The following is an 18,650-nucleotide window of genomic DNA, read 5'->3' as shown; positions in this document are numbered from 1 at the left end:
CTGGGGTTGCTGCATGTTAGCACCACTCACGTCCATGTATTAACTCCTTCCCGAACCCACTCTGAACGGCTGCTATATTCAGCCGGGGACCACGGCTATGAGTAGGCCACAGTCTGATCGCCACGCCTGCTAATTAGCCATTTAAATGCAGTTGTCAAAACCCAGAGCAATACATCTAATCTAATCGATCAGTGCTGTATAATGTATAGTACACTGATCTCTATGAGAGATCAGTGTAGTTGTATTAGAAGCCCCCCAGTTGACTTCTAAATAATGTATGTGTAAAAAAAAAAAACAAAAAAAAAAAGTGTTTTTATTAAAGCCCCTTCCCCTACTAAAAGTTTGAATCACCCCCCTTTTCCCATCTTATAAATAAATAAAAATAAACAAACATATTTGGTATCGCCGCGTGCATAATCGCTCTAACTATTAAATTATCACATTCCTGATCTTGCACGGTAAACAGCGTAAACGCAAAATCCCGCCAAAGTGCAAAATTGGTGATTTTTTTGGCATATCAAATACAGAAAAATTGTAATAAAAGCTGATCAAAAAGTCCCCTATATGCAAGCAAGGTAACGATAGAAAGTACAGAACATGGTGTAAAAAATGACACCTCACACAGCCCCATAGAGAAATGATAAAAGCACTATAAGGCTGAGAATAGAGTAATTTTAAACCCCATTATTTTTTTTTTTAAGGTTTTAATTTTGTAAAAGCAGTCATATAAAATAAAAGTTACATAAATTACATATCATTGTAATTGTAACAACTTGAGGAACATATACAACCACGCAAATAATTTTTTTTCCCGGTTTTACAGCATACTATGGAAAATTTAAGTCTGCCATTGAAAAGTACAATTGGTGTCACAAAAAATAAGGGCTCATTTGGGTCTGTAGGTGAAGGTGCAAGCACTATGGCCTTTTAAACACAAAGAGGAAAAAATGAAATTGAAAAAATGTAAATTAGCCCAGTCCTGAAGGAGTTAAACAAAATTGCACAAAACTCCAAAGTGACAATTAAACTTTGAGTTATGTGAGTTAAGTGGTGACAGCTCCCAGCAACCAGTTCAACCAGGGACCTGGCTTGAGAGGGCATGATTGTGATTGGTCCATGATCGTCCTTGTCCTGATGCTGTACCTACTCGATGCCCCTGTTGGTGTACCTAATCTTTGCTCCTATTGGTGTACCCGATTGTTGCCACTGTACATGAAAATACGCCACACCTCCTTGAAACTGCACTTTGGGCACAATGGAAGTGTGCCTAAAACTTATAGTAAATGTGGTACAAGTTATGTAAATTGGTTTTTCGTGTAAACTGCACCAGAATCTGCCTCATTTGCTATAGTAAATCTGGGTGTGATTTTTTTTCTTGCAGGTAGAACAACAATGCATTGAATACCATTCTCGCAAGGACTTTCTAAAGAGTAATGATCCCGCTGTACAGGTTGAATTGTACTATGAGAGCCTGTGTGGAGGCTGCCGCAAATTTCTTGTTCTTCAACTTTTCCCAACTTGGCTAATGTTAAATGAGATTATGAATGTTACACTGGTGCCCTATGGAAACGCACAGGTGAGGATCAAAGCCAATAATCTGTATATATATTATGTTTTAGACTCCAAACTGGTGATCTCTATCCAATTATTTATGCATCAATTCTTTATTACAAGATTATTTATTTTAAGATTGATTATCAATGGAATGGGCGAGTCGGATGATGCTGTGGGACGGAGCAGTGCTCCTAACAGTTCTCCTGGCCAAAAATTATGTCAACTAATAGAGCGGGACCAGCGTAGGGGTAAAAGGTGATACACATACCTTCCTCCTCAGCTTCCCGGGTGCTTTAGGGGACTATCAGCAGGTTAGATTTGTCTAACCTGCAGATAGTTCCCCTTTATCTGCATGAGAAAAAATATATTATAATGTTATATACATATGTACTTATGTCAGAGTAATCAAATTTCTTTTCCCTGTTATGAAAGTGGTAAACCAGGTGGTAAATTCACTGCACTAACTGACAGCAGCTCCCTGTGTGCCCCATAGAGCTAAAATTAGACTCCCCTCCTCCAGGCTGTGCTGTCCTGCTCTGTGGTGATTCTGTCCATAAGGTGTAACTATGCCCTGTCCCAAGTTTCCTCCATAGGTAAATACAAGCTCAGTGGAGGATATACCGGTAGATACAGAAGGCGGGGTATAGTCACATGTTCCTTCATGCTAGGCCATCTTATGGCTATGTTCCCACACAGTATTTCTGCTTAGTATTTTGCAACCAAAACCAGGAGTGGATTGAAAACACAGAAAGGCTCTGTTCCCACACTGTTGAAATTTAGTAGATGGCCATGATTTAATGGCAAATAATTACCGTTATTTTAAAACGGCCGTTATTTTGAAATAATGGACGTTATTTGCTATTTAATGACAGCCTAATTGTGTGTGTGAACATAGCCTTATAGTGGACCAGGAGCCCAGTCCAGAAGCCCATTGGATAGGCCTCCTAATTCCCCTGAAGGGCCTGTACACACTGAGCAAATTCGGCGGAATTCTGCGACATGTCAAAATGACCAGAAGGAATATGCGTAACAGATGGGTTTGGTGAGTAATTCATTAACTGACATAGCAGTAATAGGACAGTGTTCACACAACGCAAAAGCAAGTGACAAAAAACCTGACTACTGGTGCAGTCTCAGCTGCACACCATGAGCTGAGGGAAGTCAAGACAGGAACAGACATAACATGGATTTAATCACTCCCTGGTTTCCTCTCTGAACCCTGCTGTTGCCAGGCAACCATGCACTTTCCCACAATCCCCTTGCTTGCAGGTAAGTGGAGACCAATTGCCAGTGGTTCCTGGAGATTGTAGTGGAGCTGAGCACTTTCTCCATAGTTCTCTATTAATAAATAAATGTTTATTTTGTGTTGTACATCTTTTGTTATTAGTACAGTCCATCAGAGAAGCAGTTTTCTGACCAACATCTTTTCCGTCTTGCTCTCCTGAAGGAACTTCTAGGCTGATTTATTCATACCTTAAGGGTGCGTTCACACCTACAGGATCTGCAGCAGATCTGCAGCAGATTTGATGCTGTGTTCAGTTATTTAAATGAAATCTGCTGCAGAAAATCAGCTGCAGATCCTGTAGGTGTGAACGCACCATAAAGGGGTATTCCGCTCAAACATAACTTTTCATAAGTTGCTGCTCATGGTGACACTAAGGCTGGGGTCACATTGCAGCAGTCTGTTTAGCATATATGTTTTATGAGGGAAAAATTAGCAAAAACGGATGCAATTGTGTGCAATCCGTTTGGATCCGTTTTTCCATTGACTTCCATTGTATAAAAAAAATGTGTTTTTGTCTGTTATTTAGCATACACAAAAACGAGGTTGACCACATTTTTGTGTACATTAAGGCTGGGTTCACACTACGTATATTTCAGTCAGTATTGTGGTCCTCATATTGCAACCAAAACCAGAAGTGGATTAAAAACACAGAAAGGATCTGTTCACACAATGTTGAAATTGAGTGGATGGCCGCCATATAACAGTAAATAACTGTCATTATTTCAATATAACAGCCGTTGTTCTAAAATAACAGCAAATATTTGCCATTAAATGGCGGCCATCCACTCAATTTCAACATTGTGTGAACAGCTCCTTTCTGTGTTTTTAATCCACTCCTGGTTTTGGTTGCAATATGAGGACCACAATACTGACTGAAATATACGTAGTGTGAACCCAGCCTCAAAGTAACCATTTAAAAACAGATACCTTAAATTGACTGTAAAAACGCAGCGTGAACCCAGCCTAACAATTCATTCTATACTTACTTATTATCAATTTAGTCTCCTTCCCCCAGTTCTGAGCTGCTTCTCCCCTCCCTTCCAAGATGGCTGATGTAAATAGTGTCCCTGCCTGGCTTTATCTGCAACTTTGTATCTTCTTTGTAATACTGGGAGGGTTAATCTGAGGTCAAGTTGCTGACGAACTCTTTGTGATTAATCCTCCAAGCATTACAAAGTTACTACAAAGTTGCACATAGGGAGAGGAGAGAAAAGCTCACACACAATTTTTGTGTCTTTAGCAGAAGGCTACAGCTCCAAACTGGGGAAAGGAACAGAATAGATAATAATAAGTATGGAAGGAATTGTTAGTCTCACCATGGGCAGCAACATATAAAAAGTTATTTTCGAGTGGAATACTCCTTTAAGATGAACTAGAGTATAGTTTGAACAAGGTGAAGCACTCCATTAAGTTATATATCTATCACTTATATATGCAGTATCTTTTTATTTATAGGAGCAGAATGTCTCAGGAAAATGGGAGTTTACATGTCAGCATGGACCAGATGAATGCTATGTAAACACAATAGAGGTCTGTATATTAGCACAAATATAGAATATGGCAGGCCACTAGTACAAAGAGTGAAACGTATTCTGAGCAATTTCAATATTGAACACAAATATTATACGGAGGAAAATGTTAACTATTAGGCCCCTTTCACACTACAGAATTGGTGCAGAGATTCCGTCTGGAACATTTGCTACGGATACCTGCCCATTCACTTCAATGGGATGACATCCTCGCCGCAGGGTCCCATCCCGCTGCGAGTATGTGTCAAAGTCAGCACCCTTAACCCCCGCGGCCAGGCTACATACTTTAACGGGTTCTTGCTCCGGCTTGCTTCAGGGGCTCCCAGCGCTCAGCCAATCAGTGCACTGGGGTGGGGGAGTGCACTGATTGGCTGTGCGCCAAGAGCCCCTGAAGCAAGCTGGAGCGGGGACCCGGTAAAGTATGTTCCCAGGCCGCTGGGGTTAGTGCCCTGATTTTGACACATACTCGTAGGGGCATGACAATCCCACTGCAAGTATGTCATCCCATTAAAGGGAATGGGCAGGTATCCGCTGTGGATACGGTGCTATAAAGCCATCAAGAAGCATATAGGCCTATACAGTTTTCATTTTGGTTAATGTTATATATAACCAACCTGGTGAGCAATGTTAGTAATTTACTCTTTACAAGTTACTTTATCTACCGCTGGTTTGGGGAAAAGTTACAAGAGTAAAATAGATTTAGAAAAATGTATCTGCTATTTTACAGAAACAGCGCCTAACTTTGCCATGACCTGGATTAGTTGTTGCTGCTGCAAGATAAAACATAGTACATGGTCATTTTTTAAGGGAAAAAATTCTCTGCAACATCCACAAGATTAGATGCTGTACATTCCATATATACCTGTATAACACTTGTCTGTGTCTTCTTTCAGCTCTAAAATCACTTCATAAAACCCATAAAAAGGGTTGTCCAGAATGATATGATAATAGGCATCCTGCTCAATCCTACATGTATACTTACCTGTCCCGCTCCCCTGCCGCTGTTGGATGCTGGGCCGCCTGCTCTCTGCTGCGTTTTAGCATCACCCTGTGATGTGCATAGAGTTTATGCTGAGCGGCCATTTCCGGTGGGAGCTGCATGTTTTCAGATGTTTTCATTATACTGACAGCGGGCAGCCCAAGATCTGGTAGTAGCGGGGGAGTGGAACATACTGAAATGTCCGCCCGCAGCCTCGACAGGATGCCCAATAATCATATTATCCCAGACAACTCCTTTAAAGTGAATGTACCATTTCATAAATTCATTTCTTTTTCAATCACTGGCACACTACTGGCACTCTCCCTTTTTCCACATGCAGTTCCCGCAGTCGGCACTGTTTTATTCATGTGCATCGGCCTGGCTCTAAGCTCTGGAGGCAGGCCTAGAGCTCCCACTGTGATGTTATCCACTTCCCTCGGTGGCGCATCTCCATTAGGATCAAGTCTGGCCGTGTCACCGAGTGGAAGGGATATCATTACAGCGGGGATGCCAGCCTCCAGTGCATAGAGCCGAATCGATGCACATTAAGAGAACGGAGCTGAGTGCGGGAACCGGGACTGCACCACCAGGATTTCCGCGCCAGCGCTGACAAGGTAGGGAAAAAATTTACCAATAAAATTGTACATTCACTTTAACTATGGAAAACACTTTTAAAATCAAAGAAAAAAAAAAGATTTACACTTTTTACTAAGGATGGTCCAAACCTGCCGAGGTTCGGCTTCGTATGAACCTGAACTCTTGGCATCAGATTCGCGCTGGCTGCCCGCTCCATGCAGCGGGTGGATACAGCGGGAGGACCGCCTGGAAAACTGGGATACAGCCTATGGCTATGGCTGTATCCCAGTTTTCCAGGCGGTCCTCCCGCTGTATCCACCCTCTCCACGGAGCGGGCAGACAGCGGGAATCATTACCTCGGCAGGTTCGGACCTTCCCTACTTTTTACATGTGGCATAACACAAATCCATTCTATTAGTGTTTCCATGAACACTGTCTGCATTTCACTTAAATACAGTCTTTTCCTCAAGTATCACTTACATTCATTTCTACCTGCGTAATATTTGCTTTTTACATTTTTAGGCCTGTGTTATGCATCACCTGAAGGAAATACCAAGCTACTTTCCTGTTATTTTCTGCATCGAACTGTCTTCTAATGTGACAAGTGCTTTGGGGCCAGTAAGTCAAAGTGAACTTAATAGAAGGTTTGCATATGTACACACACAAATATATGATGTATATGTTTCTGAATTTCATTTTTTGGGTAAAATAACATTACATCGGACCTGCTACAAATAAAGTTGAGCAAACTTTGAGCACGCTGGGGTTCGTTAAAAGCTGAGTGTGCGTCATTTGATTACCAGTGGCTGCTGAAGTTATTTGCAGTAGAGAGTTCTGAAAAACATGGATACAGCCATAGGCCATAATACTTACAATCCAAGTCACTGTATACAAAGCAGACCACTTTTGAATGTAACAAATATATATGTTGGTTGCCTGGGAATAAGCTAAAAGGTGATCCACCAAAGAACTGCTGTCTAATGTCTTATTCACACATTCAGTTAATTCATTTATAATTGCAGATCTGCAATTACGGACAAATTTAGGGATCACTGTTTCCTATTGGGCTATTTGCGCTGTCCGAAGTTTTATGGATTCACAATCTGTGTCACAAAAAAAAAAAATCACCCATAGAAGTCTATGAAAGTGACTTTTGCGGAACTTTGGCAGAAAAAACATCCATAACATCCACAAAAAATGTGGATCACCTTAATTCACCTTCCCATTTTTTGCAGATCTGCTAAAAGTATGTATGCACTACGTAAACATGTTTTGAAGATTTCGGACATAATATATGGGTCCTAAAAAACTACTGAATGTGTAAATGAGGTCTTAAAGATGATCTATAAAAACTGCCCCCTTTGTGTCTACACAAAACAATAAACTGCCTTTCGGTGGCAACTGAAAACAACAAAACGTTGATATATATGTCATTCTGTAGGGAAAGAGGCCAACTCCTACTTTGATCCAGTGATTTTCTGTTACAGTGCCTTGCAGCTTACCAACCAGACCTGTCAGTCAAAACCGTAATGGACTGCGCAAATGGTGACCAGGGTAACAAACTAATGCACGAGAATGCCATGAAAACAGATGCACTAAATCCTCCACATGAGTATGTGCCATGGGTGGTTATCAATGGGGTAAGTTTTAACCTTTGGTACTGTGTACTGCCTCCTTCCCCATCTCTTACCTCAATTCAGTAGCAGCTTTTCGTTGCGTTGAGCTGGTGGACGGTGTTCATATATGTATTGCTGGCGTGAGTAAAGAAAATCAGCATTAAATGTTAGGGGTCATTCACACGTCTGCTTATCTTTGTCAATATATATAGTTAGTATATAAAAAGTAATAAAGTAATAGTTACCTGTCAACGCTTCCTGGTGTTCTCCTGGTTTCTCTCCGCTCACCACAGCCACCGCTGAACCTTCTGAGGCTGTCTCTGAAGTGGCAGGCCGCTCAGCTAATCACTGGCCACTGCACAGTCCCGTTTCAGCCAGTGGTTGAGTGAGTGGCCTGTCACTGACAACATGTCAGTGGTGAGAATCCAGGAGGACACCAGGGGGCGTGGACGGGTGTCCTCCTGGTTTCTTAGTAACACAGGCTGAGGTCAAGACTACAAATACATAAATATCTTTAGTTCCAGTTCTATCTGTTCTATTTCTAGAACAGATAGAGTGGCAGCTAGAGTTAGTTTTTTTAAGTGGTATTTTCCAGTGCTTATTTTAATTTCCACATCAAGAATTAGCATGTCCACAATTGCTGACAGTATTGGACCCATTGTTTTCTATGGCTGTGGAATCCACAGTCCATCTATTTACCTCGAGCCCGGTGTAACAGGCCAGAGTATACCCCCAGTCCAGACTATACCTGGGGTTAAAATGACCAAGGCTAGATTATACCCCGGGTATATTTTGGCCTAGGCCAATTCATACTGCCTCAGGCCAAATTATCCCCCCATGAAATCAGTAGCACTGAGTAATATACAGGCACTTCATAAAAATCTGTGCAAGATTTATTAAAGGTTTTGCGCTATTGTCCATCAGTTTCCGCATACTGCACCTTTTTTTCAGTGTTTGCAGTGAGAGTTGGTGGGGTTTTCTATTAACTGCTTTTTTAATTAGATTTATCATGTGCAAATTTTCTGTTTTTGTGCTAAATCCTACCCTAGTGTAGTTTTTTAACCAAGCTGTTTTATGCTGGGTTCACACTGCTTTTTTAATTCATTTTTTGTAAAGACGGATGAAAAATGGATGAAAAAAACTGATGCATTTGTGTGTCTCTGTTTTGATCCGTTTTTTAAACGGATCAAAGTGCATTCGTTTTTTAGCGTACACAAAAAAAGTGGTTGACCACGTTTTTGTGTACGCTAGAAAAAGATGCGTTTTGATCCGTTTTATTTTATCCGTTTTTGTTTTTTTGTTTGTGAACCCAGCCATAGGCATAATTTGTGCAAGATGTATCAAGGCATTTGTGTCTAATGATGATTTTTGCGCCACAACCGTAAAATTTTGTGCCGCCCATAAAAAGCCCCTCCTGCTCAAAAAACTGTGCAGATGATGCACTGATGGGACAGCGCCATCTACTGTCAGTTCAATGTAAGCACTGTACTATATTTCCCAACAAGAGAAAGCAGCTGTGTATCTAAGAATAATAATAATAATAATAATAATAATAATAATAATAATAATAATAATAATATATCTACACACTTTTCAACAAATTAGATAAAGTGAAAAAAAAAACAAACCAAACCAAAAAACTGTAAAGTGATAACATTATTACCTGGAGAGATATATTCTGGTCTAAGCTATTTTATAATCCCAGTAAAGAATATATCCCCTGGGGTATACTGTGGCCTGGGCCAGAAGTGAGAAAACCAGTGACATGATAACTTGGAGGGATATAGTCTGGCCTAGACTGTTTTACATCCCTAAATATAGAGTTTATCCCCTGGGGTATACTGTGGCCTGGGCTAGACTATACTTAGGTTTTTAGTATGGCCAAGGCTATATTACACCCCTGGATATGAAAATATATGCCCTGGGGTATACTGTGGCCTGGGCCAGAGGTGAGAAAACCAGTGAAGTAATAACATTATGGCCCGGAGAGATATAGCATGGCCTAGGCAGTTTTTATTTTTTTTAATAATATTTTATTTTATTCCAACATATACAAAAATGTAAACACATCCATAGCTTAACATCAATAGATATATTTTATTCCCCCCCCCCTTCGGGCACAGTGATAGTAATAATTCTAATCCCAACATCCTTTATAAACTTTCTCATAATTATTATACAGCTTTACCATTTCTCTCCACGCATTAACGTGTAACATAGTTGCGGTATTCCAGCTCCTAACAATCAGCAACCTGGCTACAAATAGCCTTTTATTTATAATTTTCTTCTTAGTTTTATTCGCACTTACTATGAGTGTATCATCTCCTAACATTATCAACAAGGGGGAAGGTGTTATTTTTATTTCCAACTCCCTCTCAATTTCCTCCAATACCTCCTTCCAAAATTCCTGCAGTGCCTTACAGGACCAAAAAATATGTGTCCAATCCTTTGCCTCCTCTCCACACCTTGCACAGGTTGCCACCTCTCTCTTACCAATTTTTACCAGAAAGTCGGGAGTGTAATACAGCCTATATAAAATATGAAGCTGTATTATCTGATGGTTCTGGTTGTTAGAAACATCCTTTACGTTATTCAATATCCTCTCCCATTGTACCTCTGAGATATTCCCTAACTCCTTTTCCCACTTTCCCCTTCTACCTCCTCTACTCTCCTCCCATGTCTCGGGTATTATTTTCCTATAAATACATGAGAGCCACTTCTTAACTTCAATTCCATTCCTTATCTGAGAAATTATTTCTGGGGTCTGATCTACCCTAAAGAGGTCTTTGTCCCTAGATGTGTCAAAGGCATGTCTCAACTGCACATATTCATACCGAACCCATTCATTCAGATCAAACTCTTCCTTTTACACCCCCAGGTATAGCGTTTATCCCCCGGGGTATACTGTGGCCTCGTTAGACATTAGATGGCTATATTCTGGCCTGGATGGGTATAGTTTTGTCTAGGCTATTTTACACCCCGGGGAATAGTTTGTCCTAGGCTATTTTATACCCCCGGGGTATCCTCTCGGCTAGGCCATTTTATACCCCAGGGTATATTCTGGCCTGGACGGGTATAGTTAGTCCTAGGCTATTTTATACCCCAGGGTATACTTTGGGCTAGGCCATTGTATACCCCAGGGTATATTCTGGCCTGGACGGGTATAGTGTGGCCTAGGCTATTTTATACCCTGGGGTATACTCTGGTCTAAGCTATTTAATACCCTAGAGTAGAAGTTTTACTGTTTATGATTTTAAGGAAATGAAATTGAAAGATTTTTGTTATTGGCTGAATTATAGTAGTGTATTATATAATTTCATCTACCCACATCTATCATCTATCACTTATGTAAACGCCTTTGCCTATGAAAACATTATACCCTGTTTACCTTAGATACTGCTGTGTTTCATGTCTGTTTTAAATCCTATACAAACTACAGAAACAGAGGGTGTGAGGTTGTGAGAGAGTAGGAGTGTGTGGGCATGTGAGGGTATGAGGGTAGGAGAATGTGAGGGTGCACTCACTCCTCCTTGGTTCTCATCTCACATTTCTTTACATTTTTCTACAGTTAGATCTTGTCAAACTTACCAACATGATATAGGACATTTATTGGTATTGAAGAGCTGTCAAATCCGTGTTTTAATGTTTTACATGAACTTTAATGAACACTTCATGTAATTTTTTTTCTTTTTTTTTTTTTTTTTTTAGAAACACAGCGATTCACTTCAAGATAGAGCCATGAGTGCATTGTTCAACCTTATCTGTGAAACGTACACTGTAAGTATTGCACTAATGTCAAGATTTACTCTATGACTGTGCATTAGGGCTGTATAATGCGCCCCAATTTTTTTGATGTAAGCGAGCACCGATCTGTTAGATCTATTAGATAGCTAGATGATCACGTAGCAAGAGCTGTGTGTGTATATACATATAAAAAATAATGAAGTTAGCATTTGCCTCTCCGGGCTCCCTGGTGTCCTCCTGCCTGTTCCCCGCTCACCGCAGCCAACGCTGGCATGTCTAAAGCTGTCTCTGAAGTGACTGGCCAATCACTGGCCAAGATGGGACAGAGCCGCGGCTTCATAAGTGACAGTGGCAGTTGCAGAGAACAGTGAAAAGGCAGTAGGACACTGGGGAGTGTGGAGAGCTAAGTATATAACTATATAATTACTGTATTTTCTATACACTCACCAGCCCCTGTCCGCGCACCTCCTATCACACATAGAGATGCATGGGCAGTGGCCAATGATTTTTAAACTTCTTGATTGTTGTGTTTATGCTGCCTGATTAGGCAGATAATTGCCCTGTGTAATAGGGTCCTAAAGTAGAACCCATTCACAAGATACTGTAACATAACTACTTCCTTTTGATATGATTTGAAGTGCCATTCCTGACACAGCTCTAGTATAGTTTGTTCTACAAGAAGAGTAAGATTACACTATGGTAGAAACAAACAGTGTATCGGAGAAGACAATTATGTTTTAATCTAGAAAAGGCAGATGCTGTATCAACAATGTGACCATTAGAAAATCAGCACGCTGATGGCTTATTCCTATCAGATTAACCCCTTAAGGACAGAGCCTGAAATGGCCTTAATGACAGAGACAAATTTTATGAATATGACCAGTGTCACTTTATTCATTAATAACTTCGGGATGCTTTTACCTATCCGGCTGATTCTGAGATTGTTTTCTCGTGACATATTGTACTTTACATTTCTGGTAAATTGGAGTCGATACTCATAACGAATCTTTATGAAAAAAACCCAAATAATGTGAAAAAATGTGAAAAACTGCATTTTTCCAACTTTGAAACTTTTTTGCGTATACAGAAATTGGCTATACCACATAAATTATATATTAAATAGCATTAGCAACATGTCTACTTTATGTTGGCGGCATTTATTAAACGATCTTTCATTTTTTTTAGACGATAGGAAGCTTAAAACATTAGCAGCAAATTTCCAAATTTTCAGTAAAATTTCAAAATCAGATATTTTTAGGGACCTGTTCAGGTTTGAAGTGTATTTGAGGGGCCTGTATGTTAGAAAGCCCCACAAAGCACCCCATTTCAGAAACTGCACCCCCCACACTCTGCAAAAGCATATCCAGAAAGTGTTTTAACCCTTTAGGGGAGTCAAAGAAATAAAAGCTAAGTGTGTAAGAAATTTGAAAATTTTAGTTTTCTGTGCAGAGATTTTATTGTAATCCAATATTTTTCATAATTATAAACCTATTACCAGAGAAATGCACCCCAATAATTATTGCCCCGTTTCTGCAGTTTATAGAAATACCCCATATGTGGCCCTATTGCGCTATTTGACGCAACCACAAGTCTCAGATATAAAGGAGCGCCCAGTGAATTCCAACGCCTCCGTTATATTTGGTCATTTCTGACTGTACCACTTCAGGTTGGCAGAGGCTCTGGGGTGCCAAAACCTAAAAAACACCCCTAAAGGGACACCATTTAGAAAACTACACCCCTCAAGGAATGTAACAAGGGGTGCAGTGAGCATTTGGACCCCACAGGTGCTTCACAGATTTTCCGAACAATATGGCGTGAAAAAAGAAAAATTAATTTTTTACACTAAAATGTTGTTCTAGCCTTCAATTTTTCATTTTCTTAAAGGGATAAGAGGAAAAAAAAGACACAAAATGTGTAGCGCAGTTTCTCCCGAGTACGGAAATACCCCACATGTGGCGATAAAGTGCCAAGGGGGCGCAGGACGAGCCTCCAAAGGGAAGGAGCGCCAATTGGCTTTTGGAAGCTGAATTTCACTGGAAAGGATTTCAAGGGCCATTTACAGAGCCCTCGTGCTGCCAAGACACTGGAAACCCCCCACAAGTGACCCCATTCTGGAAACTACACCCCTCAAGGAATCTAACAAGGGGTTCAGTGAGCATATGGACCCCACTGGTGACGGGCACAAATGTGGAACAATGTGACGTAAAAGTAAAAAATAAAATTTTTTCACTTTCATGGCACAAATGTGCCCGTCATCAAGGGGTCCATATCCTCACTGCACCCCTTGTTAGATTCCTTGAGGGGTGCAGTTTCCAGAATGGGGTCACTTGTGGGGGGTTTCCAGTGTTTTGGCAGCACGAGGGCTCTGTAAATGCGACATGGCGTTCATCATCCATTCTAGCCAAATCCAACCTCCAAAATCCAAATGGCGCTCCTTCCCTTGGGAGGCTTGCCCTGCGCCCACATGGCGCTTTATGTCCACATGTGGGGTATTTACGGACTCGGGGGAAATTGCTCTACACATAGTGTGTTTTTTTCTCTTTTAACCCCTTGTGAAAATGATAAATTCAAGGCTAAACCAACATTATAGTGTAAAAAATGTAATATTTCATTTTCACGCCACATTGTTCCACATTTGTGCCCGTCACCAGTGGGGTCCATATGCTCACTACACCCCTTGTTACATTCCTTGAGGGGTGTAGTTTCCATAATGGGGTCACTTGTGGGGGGTTTCAACTGTCTTGGCAACACAGAGGCCTTTTAAATGCAACATGGCCCCTCGAAATCCATTCCATTCAAATCCAGCCTTCAAAAACGAAATGGCGCTCCTTCCCTTCGGACGCTTACCCTGCACCCGCATGGCGCTTTATGTCCACATGTGGGGTATTTCCGTACTCAGGGGAAATTGCTCTACACATTTATTGTTTTTTTTATCTTTTAGCCCCTTGTGAAAATGAAAAAATCATGACAAGATTAATGATTTAGAGTAAAAACTTTACAAAAATTACACTAAATGTTGGTCTAGCCTTGATTTTTTCCATTTCCACAAGGGGTTAAAAAAGAAAATGAACACAAAACGTGTAGGGTAGTTTCCCCTGAGTACGAAAATACCCCATATGTGGGCATAATGTGCCATATGGGCACAGGGCAAGCCACCAAAGGGACAGAGCGCCATTTAGAGGCTGGAATGGAGGATGGAGGCCATGTCACAATTACAAAGCTCCTGTGCTGCCAGGACAGTAGAAACCCCCGACAAGTGACCCAATTCTGGAAACTACACCCCATAAGGAATCTAACAAGGGGTGCAGTGAGGATATGGACCCCACTGGTGACAGTCACTTACGTAGAACATGTGCCGAGAAAATAAAAAATACCATTTTTTTCATTTTCACGTCCCAAATGTGGCCGTCACCAGGGGGCCATATCCCCGCTGCCCCCCTTGTTAGATTCCTTATGGGGTGTAGTTTCCAGAATGGGGTCACTTGTGGGGGGTTTCTACTGTCCTGGCCGCACAGAGGCTTTGTAATTGCATCATGGCATCCTCTAATGGGAATGGCAGCCATACCTACTTAGCTGGGGAAAAGGGACAATTCTAATTTATTTGGGGGTATTAGGCCAATTATTAGTTTATAAGGTTGGAAATGACAGGTGTCCATCAAACTCAATCTGTGTTGATCCAGAGGAAGGCAAAAAACCCTTGTGAGGCAGACGACAGTAGCCTCATCACAGGGGAAAAATTCCTTCCCGACTCCATAATGGCGATCAGAATAATCCCTGGATCAACGTGACCCCTGAAATAGGAATAAGGGACAGAATTTAGATAATGTAGAACCCCAGTGACGTGTAGTGCGCCTTGGAGCGATCCAGTATGCAGAGGCCGGGGTGATCAGGACAGGTGTCACACTGGAAAATGGTGTCCTTCCTGATCCCCCTGTTACGCCACACTCTGCACTTCTTCTGGGGTCTCCCTTTCTCCAGTGTGCGGGACGTCACCTGGAAAATGTTCTCCTGGTGCGATACGGGGTCCTTCATATCCAGAAGCGCTGTGTCCGCTCCATGGCTGCTAAATATTAGGGCTCTATTACTACTTCTGATATGTTCGGATCGTGCCGCAAGCTACAGGGTAGCGAGGGACCGGAAGAGGGGGTGCTGGTATAAAAGTTATCCCCGTACAGGTGGTAACCTTTATCCAGCAGTCGGAAGATCAGTTACCGGACGATCTTCCCACTTGTTCCGAGGATGGGGGGGGGGGGGGGGGGGCATCTGGGGGCTGGATTCGGGTGTCCCTTCCTTCATACACTCTAAGGGTACGTGCACACTGCGGAATCGCGACAGATAACCCTTCGTGCATTCCGCAGTTGGCACCCGCCGGCTGACTGATGCAGGCGCACGTCTCCACACGTGTCATAGACTCCATTCTATGCACGGGCGGATTCCGCTCTCCGTCCAACGTATTCATTCTTTGGATGGACGACGGAATCCGCCTGTGCATAGAATGGAGTCTATGACACGGGTAGAGACATGCGCCCGCATCAGTCCGCCGGCGGGTGCCAGCTGCGGAATGCACGAAGGGTTATCCTTCGCTATTCCGCAGTGTGCACGTACCCTAAATCTGTAAGAGTACCCTGAGGTACTCTCACAGAGTTTGGAGAATTTCACGCCATACCGTGATCTCTTATTGGGATGGTACTGGCGGAAAAGACGTGTCTGGGGGGCAGCGTACGCTACGCTACCCCCAGACACGTCACAGGATGATGAGGATGAATGGAGGAAAGAAGGATCCCCCCCATTCATCCTCACTGGCTGTTTCGGTGTCGGAGGCAATAATAACGTATCCCTCTGACGCCGAAAACACCCTGGGGGCCATCTTTATACGGGGATTGGTATATGGGGTATGTAGTGGTGTAGTGTCAAACTTTATTCAATGTAGTGTGGTGTAATGTAGTGTTTTTTACGTGTTTTTTTTACAGTAAGTATAAAAAAAAAACCTACGCCAACAAAGGAGTTGCTGATAAATGCCGCACTTATGTGCGGCACTTAACAGCAGACCGTGGCAGTAGAATATAGAAAAAAACCACCCTACGCCAAAAAGGAGGAGTTGCTGATTAGCAGCGCACTTTCGTGCGATGCTGATCAACACTCAGCGGCGATAGGGTGCGGAAAATAGAAAAAAAAAAAATTTGGAAAAAAAAAAAACTTTTTCTATATTCTGAACATCCCTATAGTGGCTGATACGTGTATTACACATATCAGCCGCTAGAGGGCAGCAGAGCGCAAAATCCGGAAAATGACGAGGCTGGAGCCGAAAATAGCCGAAAGAAGACGACGGGGACCGCCGGAAAGACCCGAAGACCGAACGGAATGACGGAGGACGCCGCGAACCCGGAAGACGCCGATCAGGACCTCGGACAGCACCGACCGCCATTTTATTCCGGGTCATCGGGTCACCGATGACCCGGAAAGGTTCCGATCGCCGCTATTGGCTGATCTGAATTGATCAGCCTATAGCGGCGATCGTAAGCACCCCCCGTGCCGAGAAGCTAAGATGGCCTGCTATGATTTATAGCAGGCCATCTTCCCCGACCGCTGTGTGCGAACACGCAGCGATCGGGGAAACATCGGGCGTAAATTTACGCCCTGATGCGCCAAGTACCAGGGCGTGAGGGCGTAAGTTCACGCCCGATGTCGTTAAGGGGTTAATACAATATTGCCTACAGCCCCCAGTGCAATGATACTGTAACAGGCCACCCCTCCTAATGTTCCTAATATTCATTCAGCACTCTGCCGTGATGGGAGCCTGGAGTACCGGCACTGCATTGTGCCACCCCAATATTCATGAGGCAGGTGGTGAGTGGGGTGGATCAGTAGTGCCGCCCCCAGTGCACCAAACCATCTCATTTACAGTTTTTAAAAAAATGCAGGATTTAATGAAAAATGATGAATGATTAAGTTAAAGATATTACCTTTACTCTCAGTGTCCCGTGCCGTATGGGAACATAAAAGCAAGCTGGAGTCTTCTAACCTACTGTTAGTTTCCCTTAAAGCGACTCTGTGCCCACAATCTGTCCCCCCCAAACCACTTGTACCTTTGGATAGCTACTTTTAATCCAAGATCTGTCCTGGGGTCTGTTCGGCAGGTGATGCAGTTATTGTCATAAAAACAACTTTTAATCCTTCAGTGCTGTGTCTAACGGCCAGGGCTTACATTTGTATATGCATTAGGCTGGCACACCCTCTCTGTCCTTCCTCCCCACCATTAGGAATGCCTTAGGCAGATTGCTTCCTATTCCCCACCTGTGGCAGCCTGGCACATGGGCTGGATTGTTAATACACCTGTGCAAAGCTCAAACAGCAGTAAATGTTCCTGGATTATTCCTAATGCTGAGGAGGGTGGGGAAGAAGGACAGAGAGGTGGTGCCAGCCTAATGCATATACAGATGTAAGTCCCGGCCGTTAGACACAGGGCTGTAGGATTAAAAGTTGTTTTTATGACAATAACTGCATCCCCTGCCGAACGGACCCCAGGACAGATCTTGGAATAAAAGCAGCTATCTAAAGGTACAAGTGGTTTGGGGGGGGGACAGATTGTGGGTACAGAGTCGCTTTAAAATAAATGCAAGGAAAACACAATTTACTATCACTGCACTCCATATTTGATTGTCTATCACATTCTGGGTATGATTACACATAGTAGTTCTGTAAGTCTCCACCAGGAGTGGTACTGACAGGGCAGAGTTATAATTGAAAGATTTGCACAGTTTCTGTGTTTTCATTTCGCTCTTTGTTTTGGTTGAAAAAAAGACTTAAATACTATGTGTGAACACTGCTTGTAGATGATTTCTATGTATATTGCACTCATTTCCTAGTAGTCTAGCCTCCTCTCTGCTTCAGATTTTATCTTGCTTTCTCTTCCTTTCTTCTTTCTCATATGTTTACCTGTATATATGCTGTTCATATCATCATCGTCACCATATTTATTATACATCTTGTTACTGTGTTTGTCTTTGGAAACCAGGGGCCCAAACCAGATGCTTGTTCTGGGAAAGCAGTGACTCCAATGAAGCGGGATTCCGTCTGCTTAAACTGACTGAACTACTACACAAACTCCTCCAGAAGTGAATGTTAAAACATGAAAGTATATGCCTAATAAAGATTTTTACAAACTTAGTTGCATTTTATCAATGTCTCCAACATGACAAGAGAGACAAAAGGTAACGTTAAGGGTAACTGTCACTTTTTTTTTTTTTTTAAGAAACGGGCTGTGATTCCAAGCAGTATATTCTCTTTATTTTTCTTAACGTTTTCTATGTTTAAATCAATGTTATACATACAGACAAACTGTGGTCCATGGTTAACAAAAGACCTAA

At 42.3% G+C, this 18,650-nt stretch overlaps 1 protein-coding gene across 1 annotated transcript in view; it reads left to right on the top strand.

Moving 5' to 3' along the window:
• IFI30 (IFI30 lysosomal thiol reductase) overlaps positions 1–18,450 on the top strand; it is a 32,594-nt gene extending 14,144 nt beyond the window's left edge. The window contains exons 2-7 of the mRNA XM_069976664.1: positions 1,382–1,576; positions 4,295–4,369; positions 6,446–6,541; positions 7,411–7,563; positions 11,248–11,316; positions 18,299–18,450. Coding sequence (XP_069832765.1) covers positions 1,382–1,576; positions 4,295–4,369; positions 6,446–6,541; positions 7,411–7,563; positions 11,248–11,316; positions 18,299–18,370 — 660 coding nt within the window. The 3' untranslated portion in view covers positions 18,371–18,450. The remainder of the gene's footprint in view (positions 1–1,381; positions 1,577–4,294; positions 4,370–6,445; positions 6,542–7,410; positions 7,564–11,247; positions 11,317–18,298) is intronic.
• Positions 18,451–18,650: the final 200 nt, after the last annotated feature.

Source organism: Dendropsophus ebraccatus, chromosome 7 (assembly GCF_027789765.1).
Source record: "Dendropsophus ebraccatus isolate aDenEbr1 chromosome 7, aDenEbr1.pat, whole genome shotgun sequence".
NCBI classification, from domain to species: Eukaryota; Metazoa; Chordata; class Amphibia; order Anura; family Hylidae; genus Dendropsophus; species Dendropsophus ebraccatus.
The sequence above is the reverse complement of the archived record's forward strand: the minus strand, read 5'-3'. Positions and strand labels throughout refer to the sequence as shown.